The 21,776-nt window shown below is 38.2% G+C and overlaps 1 protein-coding gene across 1 annotated transcript in view; it reads left to right on the top strand.

The window, feature by feature from the left end:
• Window positions 1-21,776, top strand: part of EXT2 (exostosin glycosyltransferase 2) — a 79,393-nt gene that overhangs the window by 33,528 nt on the left and 24,089 nt on the right. Inside the window, exons 8-9 of the mRNA XM_086462041.1 lie at window positions 3,519-3,650; window positions 15,084-15,273. Of these exons, the coding sequence (XP_086318167.1) occupies window positions 3,519-3,650; window positions 15,084-15,273 (322 nt within the window). The remainder of the gene's footprint in view (window positions 1-3,518; window positions 3,651-15,083; window positions 15,274-21,776) is intronic.

The following is a 21,776-nucleotide window of genomic DNA, read 5'->3' as shown; positions in this document are numbered from 1 at the left end:
GTTGTAGACTGTGTATAATCAATACTATGTGGAAGATAAGATTGTAATTATGGATCATTTATTTCAAGATCCCGAAAGGCTTTCAGATAGCTCTAATTAGTGTGTTAAATTTGCCATACCTTACAAATGTTACCCAGCTACTCTCGAGTATATAACCATTACTCTTTTGAATTCCTACATATGGAAAAAAAAAAAAGGCTCAGAAAACTACGTAAGAATCCTAAGAAGGTTGTCATAGGAGTCAAGAGCAGATATCTCTCTCATTTTCTTTTTTTTTTTTCTTTTTTAATTTTTTCTTCTTTTTTCTTTTTTTCTTGTTTTTTCTTTTTCTCTCTCCTGTATCCCAAACACATTCATGGGATTTTTATCCCTCCTAGGTATTTGTTACATTCCAACATAAGCTTTTTCAACCATGCCAAGTAGAGCTGAAAATACATTTCAAATGGAATCGGCATACATCTTCCCAATAGAAAACTTTCCCAAAATCTTTAGTAGCTTAGCATGCTGAGCAGCAGACACTAGCAAGCCACGTTAATCAGTTCTGCTTTATAAAAGCAAACAAGGTGGGGAGGAAGTAATGAGACCCTGAAACATCTGTTTGGAGACTTCAAATCCCCTTAGAAGGTTCTGAGTTCTGCCTTAAAGAAACACAACTCCAAAAAATTACAACCAACTGTGGGAACATTTTCTAGCTCTTTACAAAAAAGTAATTATATAAATGTTAGTCTGTAAAAAGTAAATTCCCTCTGCCCTCTTCTCCAGTTTTGCTTCTGGTATAAAGGTGTAATCTTGCCTGACATGGCAAAGATTCTTTCAGCAGATTGAAGCTAGATCAGATCCATCCTAGTTTTGCCAAAGGAAGAAAAACAGCTTTTATAGTTACAAAGCTAGATAATCATAGATATTACAGTATTAATAAACAATCTGAGATTTAGAGTGGTATAGGAATGCTGTCATTTAATAACAATTAAATACATGGTCCTATGTGTATTTTGCACAATTAATAGCTACTTAATTGCTTTATAAAGTTAAAAGACTACATAAAATAATTTCTTCTTCCTACTTTGTGCTGTTTATAGCAGTGGTTCTAAACTGTTATCTAATGTGAAAATGAAATTTGAAATCTGTCTTCTTACTCTTGTTTATTTGGGATACTTTAATAGACAGGTTCACTGTTCTGGTCAATTTTAGTTTTTAATCGACTTCTGGCTTTCTTTTTAAGTCAGTTGCTGCTGAGTTCTGGATAATACATTTTTCATAAGAAATGGGATGTAGGGAAAGGAATACTTAAGTCTGTGCTTGGCATGTAGTGTTCGCTTTATTTAGTGTCTTTTTGATATTTTAGAAAGGTAGACTTTATTTATTCTTACCTGTTTATAGAATTCTTGTGCTTTTATAGTTGAATGTAATATTTGTTTTGTTCTGTGTTCTTGGTAGTTGGGCTGTTGTCCAGCTGTTAGCTACTACCAGGGAGACAGATAAGGGGAGGGAAGTGATTCTGTTCTAGAGTGAAATTGCTTTGCATTCTCTCTGGATGATGAGGTCCAGAGAAGTGTGATTTTTGGACATACTCAACAATCTCCTTAATAAAATTTTGAAACATTCTGAAGTAGTGAGGCTTATGGTTGTTGGTGTTTTCACAGAATCACAGAATGGTAGGGGTTGGAAGGGACCTCTGGAGATCATCTAGTCCAACCCCCTGCTAAAGCAGGTTCACCTACAGCTGGTTGCACAGGACTGTGTCCAGGAGTGTTTTCTCACAATAAATGTAGTGTTCCAGAGAGTACTTGGCACTTTCCAGGTTTACTTTTTTAATTGTGACATGGATTTTTTAATCTTAAATATTTAACAGAACTCTTCTGAAGAACATGTTTTACAAACTACCCACAGAGCAGAGTTTCAGGGCCAGTGTTTTGGCAACAGGTCTTTAGTTCTGAATCCCATAGCTTAGGCTCAGAGTAAAGTACAGGGTAGCATATGCATGAGTATGTGCAAGTTTGCTTGTGAATTTGCATTTTCAGTGCTTGTAACTTTCCTGTACACTGTTACTGAGCCTAGGAATGCTCCGGCACAAAGTATACATGTGAGAATCGCTCTTTGTCGTCTATTAAAAATTAATGACGTGCAGAGCGAGACAGGCTGGCAGCTTGTTAACAGCAACAAAATGAGTGTTATTTTTGGTTCATCTTGAAAGTCTTTATCTTTGAAAGCTTGGTAGTCCTTCAGTATCTTAATATTTATATAATGTTATTTAACGTTCTCACAGCACGTGGTTAAAACCAGCCTGTCTGTAGAGCCTTTTTGCTGTTTAAGGAATCCATAGCACAAGCAAAGTAGCACTTGCCCAAATTTCTATGTTGTCTTCAGTTGTATTCTGCCTCTGAAAGCTTTTTAAGCTTCCAATTATCAGAAAAATGTCTTTTGTTTTAATTGTTCTACAGCCTAGATGCAAACGCATACACTCATAGTTGATACTGAACCATAGGGAGACTGTAAATTAAATTACCTTCTGCACGCTTCAAGGTGCTGGAGTTTTCTGAAGAAAAATTATGTTCAAAAAATTCACATCTCTGAGGTCAGAACACTTGAAATACATTTATTGGCAAAGCGTGTTTCCTTCTGGATTGGATGGGGTCCTGCAGGATCATTTGATGATTCTAGACATTTAAAAAGTATGTTCGTGTCTCTAACAGCAAATCAGATAAGTCAACGTTTTCATTTCCAATTTGCTTTTCTTCTGGCATTTGTGTCTTACACAGAAACTGGGACAAGATTAAAACTTGCTATGCAGGACCTTATCTTGAAAATTACTCATCTGCAAAATGCAGTGCATCTGTGTATAAGAAAATCAAATGCTTCGCTTCAGCAGTTTTACACTGCCTGTGTTGTAAATTAGCCTAGATTAATGATTGTAACAAATTGGCATGTATATGTATTTTTATGTAAAAATTTAATATTTAATTTTTAAAATAATATTTGTTTTTTGGAAGACTTAGGAAGGTATTAGTATGGTAGTGTTCATGAATACTGAAATTCTCTGGCTGATCAACTGTCTCATTGATGTTAAAAAGTGACTAATACGTTCCACGTTTTAGGCTGCATGCTTTTACTTGGCTATTTATTTAGCTGCACTGTGGATTCCTCTGCCTTGGAAAAATGGAGTATAACAGCAGTTTCTTATGTTCTATGGTCTGCTTTTGACATTTTTCAAGAGAAAAAGATATGATAAAATTGTGAAAGTAACTGATTCCTTCAAGTACTCTCACTCTAGTTAATCACTTGCAAAGTAATGCTGCTGCTTCTTTTTATTGGCTCCAAGTCCTGTTTTTTTGGGGGCTGGGGCTGAGTTTGAAGCCTTCAGGCTCTATGGAAATATCCTAGCTATGATAAACATGCCTCCTAATTTAATTTCCACCTGACACGTAGACTGCGTGGCACAGACTGTGCATGACAAGCCAAAATTGATTATTGAGCACTGGATTTGCACAATGTGAATGTGAACTTTATTCTCTTTACAGGCAAGGTGGTTCTGGGAAGCATATTTTCGATCAATGAAAGCAATTGCTCTTACTACTCTTCAGATTATCAATGATAGAATTTACCCATATGCTGCCATTTCTTATGAAGAATGGAATGATCCCCCAGCTGTGGTAAGTAAATTCGTTTGATTTACTCATAAAACAAATTGTGGGTTTATTGTTTTTTTCTCGTATAAAAGGTATGTCATATGAAACTTGGTAATAATTCTGTGTATGTGTGTTTGCCTGTGTATGTGTTGTGTTAGTAACTCGCACAGATGAAGCTAATATATTTTATGACAACTGGCAAAATAACTAGCCGTTCATTTTATGTCCTGGCAGTGAAATGCGAACTTTTAACTTTTGCTATTGCACTCACTGAATTGCTTGCTTGTTTATATATTTATTTATTTTTCATGCACACACAGTTCTTCATTTGCATTGAATTTAGTGTGAGTTTAATGCTCCTAAAAATAAGTAAGTGCAGTGGAAATAGTAGCTGGAAGTTCTGAAGATCTTAAACAACCTGCAAGGCTTCCTTCATGTAATTCTGATGAAATAGATAATTATTTCTGTGCCTACAATTTTCTCCATGTTATTTCTACGTGACTTCTCTTATACAGAAACTGATGATCAAAGTTTTGTCTTTAAAAGTCTTAAAAAAAAAAAAGTTTTACTGGTTGAACGTACGTCTGTTAAGAAGAAACACTGAAGTATTAATTAACCTTCTGCACTAAGCAGCTGATTCTGATTTTTTTACTATATAAAAGCCTGCAGATGATTTTCACTCATAATCAGTTAATTTTCTATGTCAAAATATGAAAAATAGTTTTGTTTTACTAATAAAACTAAACTTGTTAACTGTCTCACTTTGTGATGGTTTAGAGAGAGTTTCTCTGAAAGCTGGGTAGGAGTGCTCGGGAGCAGAGTGTGGTTTACTTTAAACTCTTCAGGCCAGTAGAGTTGCTGACGAAGAGTTAGAAGCTCGTTGCTGGGTTTCAGAAGATGATTTTCCATCTTTCCATCACCTAGTCAAAGGCATTAAAAATCTTCTGTTGTCATTGCCTAGAGAGAAAACATGGCACTTGTCAGTATTTAAGGAAGAAATTAAGCTGCACAAGATGTAAGTATTTACTCCACAAGATGGGGATCAGAACAACACCTTTAGATTACGCTAGCAAAACAACCACCTTGAAACACCTAGTAAAATGAAGAAAACTGAGTTAGGATTACTCAGTCTTTTAAAGGGGATGCAAAAACATCGTCTCTGGGGTTCTGTCCTATACTGGAAACCTACCCATTTCTGGGGAAGCTAATCTTACTCTGAACAACAAGCAGGCTCCTTTTTTTTTTTTTTTTTTTTTAATATATATTTGGAAAAAATATTTCTATTAGTCATTCAGCCTAGAGGTTCTTAAGCAGAAGGTTTATGACCACAGACACAGCAACATACAGAACAGAACTCTGCAACTGTAGAGGAACATGTAGCAGCAATACCATGCTGGGGGAGTGCAAGGGTGTAGGGCAGGGATATTGTATCAATGTGAAATTGCAAAGAAAAGTTGGAAGGCTGACTGCAGTTAGACAGGCTGGAATTTGTCCAGGACGTTGGAGTTAACACCTTGTATCGTGACTCTCTCATGCCATGAATGGTCAGTTCCTTGGTGGTTTTATGTCTCAGTTGAAAGAATTTGATGTTTATCCTAGTCTATGAAAATTGCTTAATATGTGCATGAATTCATTTCTTGCTTCAATATGAAACAGAAATGTCATTATAAGTTCCTTTATGGGCTGTGTAAGCTCCATATTAGCCAGCAACACAGAGTGCTTGTGACCTTTTTTCAGAGGGTCAGTTAAAGAAAATAGAATTCAGATCAGGAGTTGTTCAAAAGCAGTTAAATTTGTAGAACAGCAGTACACGATCCTGTGATGTCTTTAACTGGGGATTTTGATAGGTACTCGGAGCATGTGTGACATTTCCTTCCATCAGTCTTTTTTCTTCTTTTTTTCTTATTTGTTTAAGCCAGCTAATACTGCTTGGTTTTGACCGTTGTTCTTTCATTCAAAGCAAATAACTGGAACCTTCTCCAATTTGTCTTTGAGATATTTTTTTTTCCTGTGCATATATTTTATCTCTTTGAGGTGAGAGAATATTATCCTTTGTGGTCTATAGGGGAGCATATTTTTCAAGACTCAGATAATTTCTAACTGCAGACGATTTGGAAGGTGATGATATATACAGTGTCTGCTAGTAAATTTAATAAGTCAATAAATTTAATATTAGTTATTTTAATTATTTTTTTAAAAAATTGCACTAGTTGGAATTCCACAATTGGTGTCTGCTGGTCAGGGGAATAATGATCCAGTTGAGCCTGAGCATATTTGTCATCTAGGCTCATGCCTAATGCCCGCTCGTAGCAATGTTACAATTGTAGTTGGAAAGCAGATGCATATGTACATTTGAGGTAGCAGAAGATGGCAACTGTCTCCTCTAACTCTGATAAGAAGATGAAGTAACTAAAGATGACTTGAATGTGTTCCTCATTTACAAGACAATTTCCATATTCTTCTCTATATAAACTCCAAGACTGAAGCTTTTAAAGAAAATTATTTCAGGTCAGCCCCAGAGCCAGGATATAGGTAACTGATAAAGTGAATCACCTGCAAGTCAGCAATACCATAGTGAAATGTGCGAGTAACTGGGCATCATAAATTCCTATGTTACTGGCCAGAGCTGTACCTCCAGAACTTCCCCTGTGCATGCTGCCTTCAAGCTCAGCTGGCTCAGCATCCAGTCCCTCTAGCTCTGCTTGTTGTTCCCGGTGATGTTGTGGTCAGTAAGGATAAAATGCAGTGCTCTTCTCCACGCTCTTGTTCACGTTAACACGATTTAGATAAGAACATGGAGTTGCAGAAAGAATGAGCAGAACCTGTAGGTAGATTAACAGACGGTACGGAGGTACAATCACCGTTTTAAGGCAAGGGGCTTACTGCAATTAGCCAGATTTCTTTAATCAGGACAACAGAACTCAGTTCCCTGTGCTCTGAATAGTGAGGTTTTGAAAATGAGATTTGCCTATGGAATATTTATCCAGAAAATTACTCGTTTATGAGCTTACTTGCTAGGACAAATACACCTTTCTAACAGAAAGAAGAGCTTGCTGTCTGTGCAAGGTCATCATGCAGAGGAGAGCCCTTTAACTAGAAAGAATCCTTGGCTGTGGTTGCTTACCTGCCTAGCTTCTTGGTTTAAGGTTGGTTTTTTGTGTGTGTGTGCTTATAGGGGTTAATTTTGCTTAGTGTGTCACTAGGATCCTGAGAAGTAACAGAAAAATAGAGCTTGGTAAAATGTTTTGGTTGCTAATTGCTTTGTTGCTCAATTGTTGTGACTGCGTCAGGTGTTAAATAAAGCAATAGAAACATTATTTCTATTTGACATTTAGGATAACTCTCCAAGGGGCACATTTTACTCTGCATTTTGTTGAGCTATTGCAGCCACATGAGTCTGCTTTTGGTTTTAAGATTCATCATCTGATTTTGGTCTATTGCCTATGATTCCGTGTTGTACTGCCTTTGATTATTTTGATTATAGTACAGTAGAATTTAATCTGAGTTAGCAAACATTTAACAGATTACAGTCGGAGTACGCTAGGTAAAAGAGATTTTTAGGAGCCTCAAATATTTGATTAAGTAAGTTTGTAATGACAGCACCTGTGAAGAGAAAGCTGCATCTTTCACAAAAGGCTGCCTCAAGTTTGATGTTACTTGCAAAGCAGGACTGGTAGAGACTTCTGGCTGTTTTGTGAAGATTTTTTGCTTAGCTTTATTTTGAACTCTGATACTTCTAATTAGGTCATATCTGCAAACATAATGATTACATTCTCTTTTCAGCAAAATCACATTGTTTTTTGTGTCTGAGGGGTTGGCTGTTATGTTGGACAGCCAGCGTGAAAGTGATATTCACACATGTAAAATCAGTGAGGCATGCTCATGACCGGATCTGCATATAGATAAGCTTTATTCCTGTTCCCCAGATATTTCTCAAGTCTCAACACAAAGAAACACCAACCCACATTGTGTTGAATCTATAGTTTCCCAAACATTTTTAACCACTGTAAGCAAGTACTGTTGCCAAAAGCAGCAGCCCTGCACTCTTCTACAGTTGGATGACGATCTCTTTCTCTGTGTGCTACCTTCTTTTTGACTTTTCTAATTCGCTTGTGGTGAATTAACCAAAATAATTTTCCTCAGGTGAAACTTACCCAGCAAAAAAAAAAAAAAAAGGGGGTTGTGGGGGTGCTGGTGGCAAGGGAGGGACCGGGTGGCTGGAAGGCTGCTTTTTTGGTGTTAGTGTGGCTTATATTGGATCAAATTATTAGTGAGAGTGTTGCCTGAGTATCTTCACTGCAGTGTGGATACAGCAGCAGTACAGGAGGGTGTCTTTCCAACCGGAGAGAGTATAAGGTACACAGAAGATATATGCATATGCAATTAATTCGATACTTAGTACATTGCGTTGAGGAAGTGATCCATGCAGTTTTGTGGTGTGTTTGTATGGGTTGACTGAAGGTTGTTGGCCTTTTCTAAAGAAAAAAACAACATTGTAAAGTGGATTATTTTCCTACTCATTCACTGTCCTGTTGAGGAAGTGGAAGAATAGTAGCGTATAAAATGCTAATACGTTATGCAATAGTACTTTCAATAAAAATGCAGTACAAGATCTTTCCTCCGTTTAATGAAGAGGGACAAATGATGATTTTGGGGCCTGAAATTCATTCCTGAACTTGAGTACTTTGTCTCGGTCTTTTGCTGCAAGCATGGGAGTTTAATGCCTTTTGTATTTCTTGGTGCAACCATTATCCGTTAGACAGGGGCAATCAGTGTTCAAGTAAGCTAGCAAATGAACGCTACTACAGTGTGCATTCTGATGGTTACCAGTTCAGGCCGAATTAGAACTAATGACCTGGGTTTGAGAGGTGATCTGTTCTCTTCAATTAAGTACTTTTTTATGCTCTAATAGAAGTAAATTACTTTCTCACTTGTGCTTCTTTGTAGATTATTTAAATTCTCCTCTTACTTTGCCTCGTACCTTGCTGACGTGTATGGGTTTCTGAAAAATGTGTAAGACAGGGTTTTCCCAGGTTTCTTTAGTTGCTTTTGCTGAAATTCTTTCAAGCCTGTTTATAATGTAGACCTGTAAAATATTCTTTTTTTTTGTCAGGGGCTGCATTTGAGCTTTGACCTTGGATGATACAGACCATAGTTTAATAATCACTAGAGAATATCACTATGATCTGAACAATAAACATATCAGATTTAATTCCTCCCAGTGAGGCAGAAAACAGCACCATCATTTGGTTTAAACTAAAATAGCTGTATTAACTTAGTGCAAAATGTGCCATTCATTTAGCAAAGCTTAAGTAGGATGTTCATTTATGGATTACTTTGTGGGCTTCTGCCAGTTACCAGGCGGTTGACAGTTGTTAAACAATTAAACTGTTTCTAAGCTCTTTGACTAGTATTTTGCAGCACTCAGTCTCCAGATAATGCCACTGTTGTAACTGTACTTCTGTCCTAGTACCATTCCTCATCTTCAAAGCATTAAGCAAATATTAACACTCACTTTTTGATTTATCCTGGCTGGTATCTGGTGTATGTTTTATTTCTATTGTAGTGATATCCTTTGAGGCACGAACAACAAATTTTTAGATTTGGTTGACAGAATCGGAAACTGGATTTTAAATATTTCACTTGAATGGCATTTTAATTCTTAAGACTACATCTAACCATTTAACACTGTTGGGTTTTATTTTCTGTAAGAGCTTTTTGCTTTGTCTTTATCTTAGAAGTAGACACCTAAATGTACAAGTGAGAGACATGTTTTTAATCTTAGCAAAGCTGGTTTTGAGATGCACCCAAAGAAAAATTTTGCTGGCTAAGCATGGGGGTCTCATTGTTGTTCTTACCTTGTTTGTTGCACTTCCTGGTGCCTCATGTGGCTTCATAACTGTGCAGCTTTATTATATGTAATGGGAGCTATTAACGGTAAAAAAAAAAAAAAAAAAAAAAAAAAAAGACTTTGTTGCTTTGGATTCCACAAGTCATCTTTTCAGTACTCCCTGTCTTTTCTGGATTTGGGAGCATGAAAGGTATGTTAAGCTCCATTTTCACAATGCAGATTATGTCATACCCTGTGTTTTTTGGGTCAGCAGCTGCTACATTGATTACACCAGGAAAAAAAAAAAACCACAAAAAAACCCCGACAGAAAAACATGGATCCTTTTCCTGGTTCTCTTTCAGATTGTTTAAGTATTCTTATTAAGGTTATAATTTTAGAATATTCTTATTCTTACAAGACAATGGTAAGAAAATTGATGGAGGGATTCCAAAAAGCATAAGTATTGTGGCAGCCATAAATAATAACTCAGTTCTTGATAATTCTCGTCCTCTCACTGCAAATCTATTCCTTTGACACATTATTGAAATTAAGGAGTTGAGAATATGAGCCTGAAGCTGAGTTTTGATATCAAAGAATGTGTTCATCCAGTAGATTGTCAGACTGGCTCAGACAGCTGATTAGGTTTAAGCAGCTAAAGAAAAAAAAAGATGCTGAGTAGCTTAGTGAGTAACTTACAACATAGTTACGTGATATATTTTGGCAATCAAAGTTCATGATTCATGACAGTATCAGATTTTATCACTCAAGAAGGCATAGGTAGCAACTCCTATGTGTCTTGTGGAGAAAATTTTTTTGAGGAGGGTTTATAATCTTCATCAAATCATGAAATGGTGGCCACTGCAGCCTGGCTTGTGATTCTGTAGAGTGTAAGCACTATGGTTGGTTCTGGAGAAGCAGAGAGGGTTAATTCCTTTGGTTTTGCCCTATGACCACTTGAGGATGGGAAGCATGATGAAATACTTTCTCAAAGTATTCAGCAGAAACTTATCATGAATAATTGGAGCAAAATAGAATAAATCAAGGCTTTTTTTGGTCTGTTAATTCGTAATTGAAACCACGTTGAGGTTAGATTGATATTCAGTACAGCCCATCTGAAAAAGCCTTGCCCACAGAGGCAGGGGCTATATCTCTGTTTTGCTTAGATGTATAGAACTGCCTAGCTACTGTTTAAATTCAACACACTGTTGTCCTTACCTCTGTGCTTTTGAAAGATGGTGAGTTGTGGTTCAAACTGTGTGATTTCACTTAATACGTGGTTACAACAGTCTAGTTATTGAAAATAAAATACACAGGGAGGAAAGCAGACTGTCTTGTTCATGGGAGAAGTGAAATTTTATTCTTCTACAGTTCTGTCGCTGAGTTTGCCCAATAAATGGTAGCGGGGAAGTTCTTGACTCTCTTCCATCAAATGGAACGTCTTACACAGCCTTGTTTTCCGGGAGGCCATTCTGTGATGCAGTTGGTAATGTGTGTGCTCTGTCTTTCTTCAAGTGTCTTTCAATCGTGCTCAGTGTACACCCAAATAAGAAGTTTTGGGGTAGGGCCCTGTCTTAGTTATGTCTGGTATTTTGCCAATACCTTTGAGGCTCTGTAGTATTTATTATGATTGGCCGGTTCCCAGTCCAGTTGTGTTCATTGATGTCCTGACACTCCCATCTATCTCATTTCTGTATCCTGCTAAGAATGGTCTGTTTAAAACTTCTCTGCGAACTTGAACCCAAAGACTCCACATTGAGTTCAGCCTTAAGCATCCTACATAGTAAGAATTCAACTCACTTGATATCTTGTCCTTAATAAACTTATCCTAAAATACAATCAAGTTGTTTTTAATGACCAAGAGGGAGAGCAATATTTGATGTTTCTATAGTAAAGGAAGGTGCCTTATTTCTAAGGCATTCTTACACATGCACACTTGTGGGAAGCATGCACAGGACAGCTGCAGCAGTCGGACTCCTGCCCTGTATACATACCCATTCCTGAATTCTCCTCTCTCCCCAGCTTCAGGCTATTCGTAAGTTCTCACTGTTGTTCAGGTCCCACTACTTTGGATTTTCATGGGAACTGCAAAGAGCTGTCAGACAACTGAGACTGCGAGACTTGGGAAGTTGTGGAGTCTCCTTCTCTGGAGACATTCAAAACCCTCCTGGACATGTTCCTGTGTGACCTACTCTAGGTGGTCCTGCTCTGGCAGGAGGATTGGACTAGATGATCTTTCAAGGTCCCTTCCAACCCCTCACATTCTGTGATTTTGTGACATGAGATTACTCTGATTCACAGCAAACAACCTGTTAATCTTAGATTAATTATTCTAGCTCTTCTAATGGTATTAGCTGGGAGGGCAAGAGTGAAGGGTTGTCTTATCCATAGCTGAGTGTCAGCACTTTGTTAAAGAAAAGTGATGGATGATCACTCCACTGTTGCTGTTTGCTCTTCTCCTGAGAGTGAAAGTTCCTGTGAATTTCCATCAAGAATATTAATAAAAATGGGACTGGAGCAAATGTTCCTTCAGGACTTGGTTTCTTGAGCAGTGACTGAGAGAACCCATCCCTGTGTCATTATCCATTTCATGCTTTGCTGCCATAATGGAGATTTGATTAGGTTGCTGTTGAATTAATTGCCTGTATGGTTTGCTTTTCCCAAGCAGAAATCTGGAAGACTTTAGCAAATTATGGAGGCTTGAATTTGCCCGATTTCCTGCAGAAAGTGGGGTCAATAGGTCTCAGACTGTAGACACACTCTTCAGGCAGGCAGCAGGGGGTTGGCTCTTAATGGCACTTGAGAGATGCTTAATTGCCTTTTTGAAATGTTTTTCTCAAATGAGAGGCATGGTTCTCCCATCCATTAGTGTATGTCTACAAGCTTTTCCCTCCCTCCATCATCCTTTAGATGAGCAAAAGCACCTCAAAAGTTGCCTTATTTTTCTTAAGTTATACCCAGCAGGGGAGAATTTTCATGCCTTTCTCAATGTAGTAAAAGTTGGATTTTTAAGTAATGTACCTGAAGCTTAATTTTTTTAGGCACATAGGCATGTGTGCACACATGTGCATCTGTATTTTTTTCTGTAAATACCTAAAATAGCCTTGGATGATAGAAAAGGAATAATCCTTTTCCAAGGATATTATATCAAGTAATTTGTTAGGAAATGCTGTGGCCAGAGAGAAAAAGTTGCTAGAAAAAACTTCAAATGGGAGCCATTACTTTAGGTGGCAAAACTCACCTGTAAGTAGTAAATACAGCACTGTCTGTAGATTACATTATTTCTTCTTGTAGGGTAGAAACATAAGATTTTCTTGGCACTCTGCTGAATATGATGTTAAACTTCTGCTTCAAGTATTAATGAAAAGGGGTTTCTGAAAGTTGTTTTAAGAAGCTGCTCGACATTAAAAGGGTTGTTTGGGTAATAACAGTCTTGGGGTGGGGGTTGTGTGGAAATGAGTCTGTAAAGCTTTAATGAGATGGATTATGCTCTGGTAACATTTAGATTGTGATTTGCTGTAGGAATTACTGAGGCTGGAGCAATATCAGGGGGCTGTCCCCGTCTGCCACCAGTCATCTTGTAAAATTAGCAAAAATGTGTATAAAAGCTTTAGTTTTAGAAAATGTGATAATCCGAAAGCAGATTTGTCTCTGCACATCTCTGGTGAGATATTAAATATCTGCCAGTGAAACACTGGCACAGGTTGCCCAGAGAAGTGGTAGATGCCCAGTCCCTGGAAACATTCAAGGTCAGGTTGGACGGGGCTCTGAGCAGCCTAATCTAGTTGAAGGTGTCCCTGATCACTGCAGCGGGGTTGGACTTACTGACCTTTAAAGGTTCTTTCCAACCCAAACCATTCTATGTTCCTATATCAATTGCTAAATTAATGGAGATGTATATACATATTGGATATATATTTTCTGAATTACTGAGTGTAGTCCTCTGCTATCACAGGTAGCCATGTTGCTTTCGTGAACCAAAGTTCCATATTGCACTGTTACTATTCCTACATTATCCTATTACTCCTGTTGGGTAAAAACTGGAACTTCATGCTTTCCATTAACAGTTTAAGTTGAATTCTACTTGTGTCAGGCCTGATAAAGTACATGTAGCTGAAGACTAGTCTGTCTTTCAAAGTATTTGAGGAAGTCTACTGAAGGGTATTACTCCTACTGGCAGATCCTTGCCTGGAACATATGCTTAGGCCATCCTGGATAAAAGTGTGCCAATGCTGTGCCTTAAGTTTCTTTTTTCCATCTCACATATTTATTCCCCCTTCAGTGTTGATGTGTTTGTAGAAGGAAAACATATTCACATCATACTTTTTTCTGTTTTACCAAAACGGTCAAAGTGTTATCATCTCTTTTAGTAAATAGGTTCTCTGTTCTCCTTGTCCTTGAAGTTATTCTAGTTAGAGGTGTCTAACCACTAAACATGAGGAAGGTGATTGTTGGGTAACACAGAGACTAAATAAGTAAATGGAAAATTACAAAGTATATTGTCTGCAAATATGAGCTGATAACTTTGAGTCTGTAAAACTTGCTTTCCTCTTGATGCGAGCAGGCTTCTGGTATGAGTTTAGCTGGAGATTCTGGCAGTATTTTTGTGAACTGCTGGCAGTTACTAACCTCTTATGAGCGTTCATAGTTTTTACAGGCTAGGATTCCAGACTTCCCTGCAAAACAGCATCACTCAGTTTCTGCTTTCCCAACTCCTCATTTCACCTTGTCCAAAAAGGTCTTGGTTTTCCCTTTGCTTCTCTGTCTGACCCCTGCTTGGAACATCAGCTGGAATGGAAAAGTTGAGACTGAAGTGCTGGCGCTTTCATTCCTGTGGAATGGTCCTTTCACTGCCACCTCCTCCACGTTGTTGGCTTCAAAGGAGGTTGGCACAGTCAGTGAGAATTTAGTTCTCTGTCTTGTCTTTTGCCAGCTGAGCTGGCTTCCTTATGCTGGCAGTGTATTGAAGTAAGACCTTCAGAATGCCCTAGTTAAAATTCACGAGGAGTAGATCATGCTCTGAAATTCATCTTTACATCTCATGCCTCTTTTTTTTTTTTTTTTTTTTTTTTTTTGTGCAATAGGTGGGTTTTTTTCGCCATTGAACAAACAGTTTTGTGGAAGCTAGAACATTATTCCTCTTAGTGTCTGGTTTTGCCTTTTTAGCTTGGGTACACATTTTATGCCAGGTTTATGGTCTTGCTGCTTTGGTTGTGTTGTTAGCTTTTTTGCTTCTGAAATTGTAGTGCTGATTAAGTTTCTCTTTGTTTATTGAGTCCCGACTATAAATATAAATGTCCTGAAATAGTGATTAGTAAATGAGAATTGAGTCATACTAGCTGGGTTCAAAATTCACCTTGGTTTATCTTCTCCATAAATCTACCTGCCTCTTCCACTTTATTTTTTATCTAAAACCCCTCTTGTAATGTTACAGCTAGGTGAAAATGAAAATTGAATTAAAAAAGAGATTGGAAAAAAGATTTTGAGAAATTGCTGAAGTCCACTGTTGCCAGAATTTGAGTCAATCTACCTATCTGAGCAAATTCCAAATCTGACAGCTAGTTCTGACTATGTGAATTACTCCCTACTGTTATAAGTCACTTTAATCAAATTCTTTTTTTCCTTTGCAGAAATGGAGCAGTGTGAGCAACCCACTCTTCCTTCCACTGATCCCACCTCAGTCCCAAGGTTTCACAGCTGTAGTTCTGACTTATGACCGGGTGGAGAGCCTTTTCCGAGTCATCACAGAGGTGTCTAAAGTGCCTAGTCTGTCCAAATTGTTAGTTGTCTGGAACAACCAGAATAAGAATCCACCAGAAGGTAAGACCCCATGGTGTGGTGAAGGAGGGTGAAACAGGGTAGCATGCCTAGTTGCACCTGTTACAGAATGACCTCTCTTCTACTTCACTAATATGTCTTCAAAAACTATTTCATGGTTACTTGCAAAATAATTACTTTGGATATTTTTTTTTGTGGCAGTATTTTTGAAAGTGAAATGAGAAAAGGCAAAGTAGATTAAAAGAAAAAAGCATACCAGTGGTTGTGCTGCCAGCTTCTGAATCAAAGGTAACAGATATAATAGTTACAGAAACATTCCAGTCCTTAACTTTATTTTGGGGAGCGGTAAGGAAAGACCCATCTTTTGTTTGTCAATGCTTAGTTTTATTTCTCTGTAGACACTCTCTCATCACAGTAAATATTACTTCTGCTAGACTGTTTTCTAGGGCAAATGTAGTTCAAAGCAGCAAAGTAGTTTGAATGCTCGGAGCTATAAAATGGGTGAATATTCTGACTGATAAAATGAAAACTTGGGACGTTTTGGATGTCTGAAAAAAAGTTCCTACACCACCAGAAGTCTGGTGAAAATGCTACAGCTAGCCCGGTGAGACAAGATATATGTACCTTTTTAAAAATATTTGTTTCCAACACATATGATACTATGTTGCTCTTTAGAATCTTTGTGACTGAATCTGGTGAAGTCTGGATGATATTTTAAGTTTTCTGAATTCATGGTTGTAAAATGAGGGCACATTCACAGACCTTTTCCCAAATGATTTAAATGTGTAGATTTTTGGAGGATTTGGTTTCAAAAGTGTATTAATGACTCCAGTGTGAACTCAATGCTGTAAATCTCTGAATTCATTTGTTTAATTTTCAGTAGCTGAGGTGTGCTTTGCTGGCATGGATATCTGCTGGGCTGTCATGCTGCCATGCTGTATCCTCTCGTGCCAGGACCTCAGTCTCAGGCTGCCCAGTCCTCGCAGCTTGCTGCCTGTGTTTTCAAACCCAAGATCCTAATCCCATGTCTGTCTGTCTCCTTCCACGTAATGCCACTGCACCCACCGTGGCTGCTCTGTCTCCCGCCAGCTCCCTTTTTTCCCAGCTCCGGGCTGTCTGCCTCACAAGACCATGCTGCCCTTACTCTTCTCCCAGGTTCTCAGCTGGAAGCATAGGTCCTGACACTGGCAAATTCCTTTATGAAATCACTGTGGAGTACATGGGAGAGCCAGGAGGCATTGCCCTGTGTAAAGGAAGGTAGCTAGGCTTGGCCTGTGGTAATCCTCTCCAGTGCCAGACAGCTGCTCCAATGCTGCTCATTTTATTTCCATGCCTTATAGCTTCCTAGGGTGAGCTTCCAAGTTTTGAACACAAATACTAAAATCCTGACCATTGTTCTGGTCATTTAAAGCCTCCTCTTCTCATTCTTGATTAAATACTGTAGATACAGTAGCTGTAAATGAGTTGGTTTCCTGTGTGCTGTACATATGTATGAATCTGTCATTCTCATCTGAAAATGTGGTGAATTTGTGGGACAAGAAATGTTGCTCTCTAGCACTACATGTTCCAAAAAATGCTGTATTGTGGGTTCTTCTGTCTTCTGTAGTGAATGAAGCGTGTCGTTAGGACTCCTCGCTTTGTAATTTTTTCTTTGCAGAGGCTTCAGCTGCTGCAGCTTTCCATTCTTCGAATTTAGCCATTCTGCATAGCGGCAAGATACAGTGTAAGAGTTAATCCCTGAGTGTGTCTCAGTTTACCATCTTCTGACTGCTTCTCAGAGCCACGCTATTGTGACCATTCGCTTGGCTCATTTGCCATTTTGGCAACTTGCTCCGGTTTAAAGCGGAGTAGCTTTATTGTTTCCTTTAAAGTGTTCTGTAATACTGCTGTGCTAAACACCTCAAGTTTAGTGGTTTATTAGATGTTTTGCAGTCCTTTAGAGTGAGAAGTGTTGCATATAAATTAATGGTAATGGGAATTTTTGCAGTAAGAAGTTGTTTTCTAAAAGCAAAAGTCCTTACCATTATATTCAGCTATGTGAGCACTGAATGCAGGTGGATTTCACCTAAATGGATTGTTTCCAGATTTCCCTTGAGTGAGTCTGAGATACAGAAGAGTTGAAGCAAAGAAATCATTAGAATGATCTTTTTTGTTGAATGATTGTATTAATCTTGCAGGTAGAAATTCTTGAAAACTGGTGTGTTTAATTTTTTCTGCCTCGATTACCACTAAGTCATAAACTAGTTTAAAACCAAAACCCAAAACAAACCCCAAAACTACACTTTTTCCTGTAGAGCTTAAAATTGTGGATTTGAGAGCATAGTTGAAAGCACAGGCAGTTTGCACTCACATTAGCCTAAGCATTGCATTGAAGCAGATAACTATCTGTTTCTAGTGTCCCTTGTCCTTTTATTGCTCTTATAACCGTTGTAATCTCTTGGCCTATGGCTAGAGAGAGGTCAGTTTGATTAAATTAACTTGTTCTATTCCAGATCCATGCAGGGCATTCCACTTGGCTCTTCAGCCAGTCTCTTGTTCAGTCTGTCTGTTAGTGATCCTAATCCATGGACTTCAAAGCTTCTGCTGTTTATAGCCTGTTAAAGCCAGGAAGTTTCTGATGGATTAGAGCAAGGAATGAGTTTGAAGTTTGTAATGTGCACCACTGTCACTGATAAAGTCTGGTTTATTACCCTACAGTAGTATCTGCGCTTTTATGGCTGTTCACTTTTAATTGGTTATAGTAAAGCTGAGGTGCTTAACCTCCTAGAGCACCCAGTGCTGTATTTCCTGGTGCTTTCCATGTAAGGGACACATTTCGGTACAGAAGCAAAACTTGGCTTTTGTCGTTGCAACCCTTTGTGCGTTTTTGTTTTGCATATGTCAGTGGGAGGGCTGGATGAAGGAGTTGTCTTCCTTAGTGATTATGTGTGGCAAATTGAGAATTGGATTTACAATCTCCGGAGATGTAGCTGGTGCAGTGCCACTCAAATATGACATGTGGCTGCTCCTTTCTTTCCTCTGTCAACACCAGAAAAATATAACTGAAAATGTCATTGTTATCAAAGCAATATGTATTGGAAATAGAGGGAATCTGTCCCTAGGAATGGAAAACTTGGAAGTACATGCAAATTCTAAAATTAACATTGTTTTTTTGTGGTTTTAATGAATGCTTATGTGCTTGTTATTATGCCTTTATGTAATGAAACTCAGGACTTAAGAGGAAAACAGAATAAAAATGAAATGTTCTAAGTCTTGTACAGAATTTAAGATGCTGCACCTTCAACAAACATGACACTTTATAAAATAAAAATCCTTTTTTGCTTGTCCTCAACATTTAGTAAAGTTTGAGTGAAAAGGTATTTATCAGCATGACCTGAAAATGGACTAATGGTGATATTTGTCAGATGAATGTTGAGACTGAATTGTGGTCACTCTGCCCTCAGTACTGCTGAGCATCTCTCAGTGCAGGTAAGAGCCTGTAGCTGATTTTGGCTACTGTGCTGTGGAATGGTACTGGGTGTGAGAAGTGTGCAAGGTGTGTGGAAACCAACTCCTTGCAAATCCAGGCCTGTTGGAGTAGATGCAGCTCTGATACAACAAGTTTTTGTCACTTTGGCTGATAGTAAATAGAGGAAGCAGCTAAGGCAGCAGTGGATTGATTGAACACTTGACTGGAAAGTTTTCACCCAAATAACATACAAAAATAAAAAGTTGGAGAAAAGGTAGCTACATGTATATGGGCTAGAAATCAGTATCAATTTAAAGACTGGGTGTTTTTACCTTTGTCCTTAGTTTGAAAGGACCACTCTCGTAGCTTAAAATGTTTGAGAGCAATGTGTGCAAGTCTGAGCATCTCACTCTGCGTTTCCTGTAGAATCTGTGAAAAAACCCAAGCACCTCCATCTAACCTGCATTAGGTATTTATTTTAGGGTAAACTAAATCACCCCTCCAGAAGTACCCTTTTTTCTTCCACTGAGTATGAAGGAAACACAAGATGACTAGTTCTGGGCCCCTCAGCTCAAGAAGGAGATGGCGCTACTGGAGAGAGTCCAGCGGAGGGCAACAAAGATGACTAGGGGGCTGGAGCATCTCTCCTACAGACCTGGGGCTCTTTAGCCTGGAGAAGAGCAGACTGAGAGGGGACCTTATCAACACTTATAAAAAAGGGTGGGTGTCAAGAGGATGGGGCCAGGCTCTTCTCAGTGGTGCCCCGTGACAGGACGAGGGGCAACGGGCTCAAGCTGGAGCACAGGAAGTTCTGCTTGAACATGAGGAGGAACTTCTTTACTCTGAGGGTGGCAGAGCACTGGAACAGGCTGCCCATGGAAGTTATGGAGTCTCCTTCTCTGGAGATATTCAAAACCCCCCTGGATGTGTCCCTGTGTGACCTGCTCTAGGTGAACCTGCTTTGGTGGGGGAGTTGGACCAGATGATCTTCAGAGGTCCCTCCCAACCCCTACCATTCTGTGATTCTGTGACTAGTACAGACTTAAGTGGTGTTTGGTCACGTAACTACTCTGAGTTCCTACTTGCTTTGCCATAATGGTACCTGAACACAGGGAAGAACACACAGGCTATCTTATAAGGTTCTTGAGAAATGAACACAAATTAATGAGCCCTACAGACTGTTCCAATTATTTTTTTCTTGGGCGGATAGTGCTTGTAGCTGGGACACTGACCAGACACAACTTCTGCCTACTGAATGGGAGCAACTAATTTCTTACTGTTCCTCAGTTTCCATGACCATAAAACAAATAGAACAATATTATCTTAGATAAAATGCTTTGAGACCTATAGTTTAAAACTGCTACGTAAGTAGCATCATTCATGGCATTATTATTAGGTAATGGCAAGATTTCTAATTAGAAAGTTAATGTCTACGTTGAAATCAAAGTAAAGTATAAATGTATTAAAACATAAATAATAAAGGAAACTGCTTTTTGTGGGTTTAATTTAATCTGAGTACCTTCAAAACTTTTACAAATAGTAGATTAACTGGTTTTTCTCATTTTACAGCTTTAGAAACTGGGGTACACAGAGGTAGTCTTCACCATCACTCAGTAATTCAGCTTCAGGGCAAGGAGTTGATTCAAGAAGGTCCTGTGCTTTGGCCTTTGTTTTGCTTAGTTGAACACACTGCCTTCCCATATTTGAGAGATATTGTAGACATAGATGTGTGTAAAGGAGTGGAAGCTTTACTGTGTATTTTGGGTAAGACAGAAAACAAAGGTCTAATCTTTTGGTTTCAGGCTCAAAATGCGAGCAGTGTTTTAGGAAACAAAATACAACTGCAACAGACAAATCTGTGAGCAATGTAGATGTCTTGTGCAAAGATTTTGAAGTTTTCCATGTGCTTATGATGGTAAAAAAATGTTATATGTGAAATAGCACAGAGAAAATACCACATACGATGATGATTTTTAATCTGGAACCTTAAAGCTTAATAGAATCATCTTGCTGATCCCAAGTGCTCTCTGGATTTAGGGGATGTGATCACTGCATTGTGTCTTTGGCTGAGTTTTGCATATATTCTCAGCCCTACAGGGTATGCAAGAAGTCTTTCAACCCAGCAGTAGTGTCAGCAAGCCCATGACTGCATGTATAATATTAATTAAAAGATTCAAAGCTTTGAAATATTACAGGAGAAAAACATTATTTTTTCTCACTCACTCTGCATCCATTAAAATAAACATTGTGGTCCAAGTGCCTGCTGCTGGGAATACTTGGGTAGACAGGATGTTTTTTTCATTTTTCTCCATCAGCTAAATACTTTTGCCCCTTCATTTGTATTTGTCTGAATTGCTAGTTCTGAAATTCAAGAAAATAGTCTGTGATAGAAATTTCCACTGGTATTTCATCACATTTGTTTCAGACAATTGAAGAAACCATATTGTCTACCACAGAAATGGCATAAAACTGTGTAAATGCATTACTGTTAGTAAATATGCAACAAGCTACAAATTGTCTGGGGTAGCTTGATTCCTTTTTAGGTTCAGTTTTATAAAAATGAAAAATGTATTTTAAAGAATGTGTGATTTCTGTGTAGCTGTATCAGTAGTGGTTCCTGGAGCTAAGTTGCTGATAAACTTGGAATAAGATACAGACCATAAGGCTTATGGGTATTACTGCAATAATCACCTTTGTATTCCAGTTTGATACTGTTAATGGACAACATTGATATAAAACACTGGGGATAAGGAACCTGTGTGTCTTACGGATTACGGTATCTTAAGAAAGTGCTAACTTAAAAAAAATAGTGAAAAAATCTTCAGTGGCAAGTTTTTTTGCATACTGTGCCTTTAATAGTCAGCACTGGTAGGAATGGGATTTTTTTAACTTCTCCTTGGGTTTTGAATTAATTTTGCTTCTTGACGATAGACTTAATGCCATTTTCCTTGCTTAGCTAGAGAACTAATTCATAATGTTTTAGTCTTCCACAAGTCCTAGTACGAACTTTTTGCAATGTTATTTCCCAAGGAAGTCTAGAAATTTATCTTAATAAACCTAGCTTAACAAAACTGTGTTCTAAATAATGTCCTAGAAA

The sequence above is a fragment of the Leptosomus discolor genome, chromosome 3 (genome assembly GCF_034619465.1).
Source record: "Leptosomus discolor isolate bLepDis1 chromosome 3, bLepDis1.hap2, whole genome shotgun sequence".
NCBI classification, from domain to species: Eukaryota; Metazoa; Chordata; class Aves; order Leptosomiformes; family Leptosomidae; genus Leptosomus; species Leptosomus discolor.
Note: the sequence above shows the minus strand (reverse complement) of the source record. Positions and strands in the feature narration are given on the sequence as shown.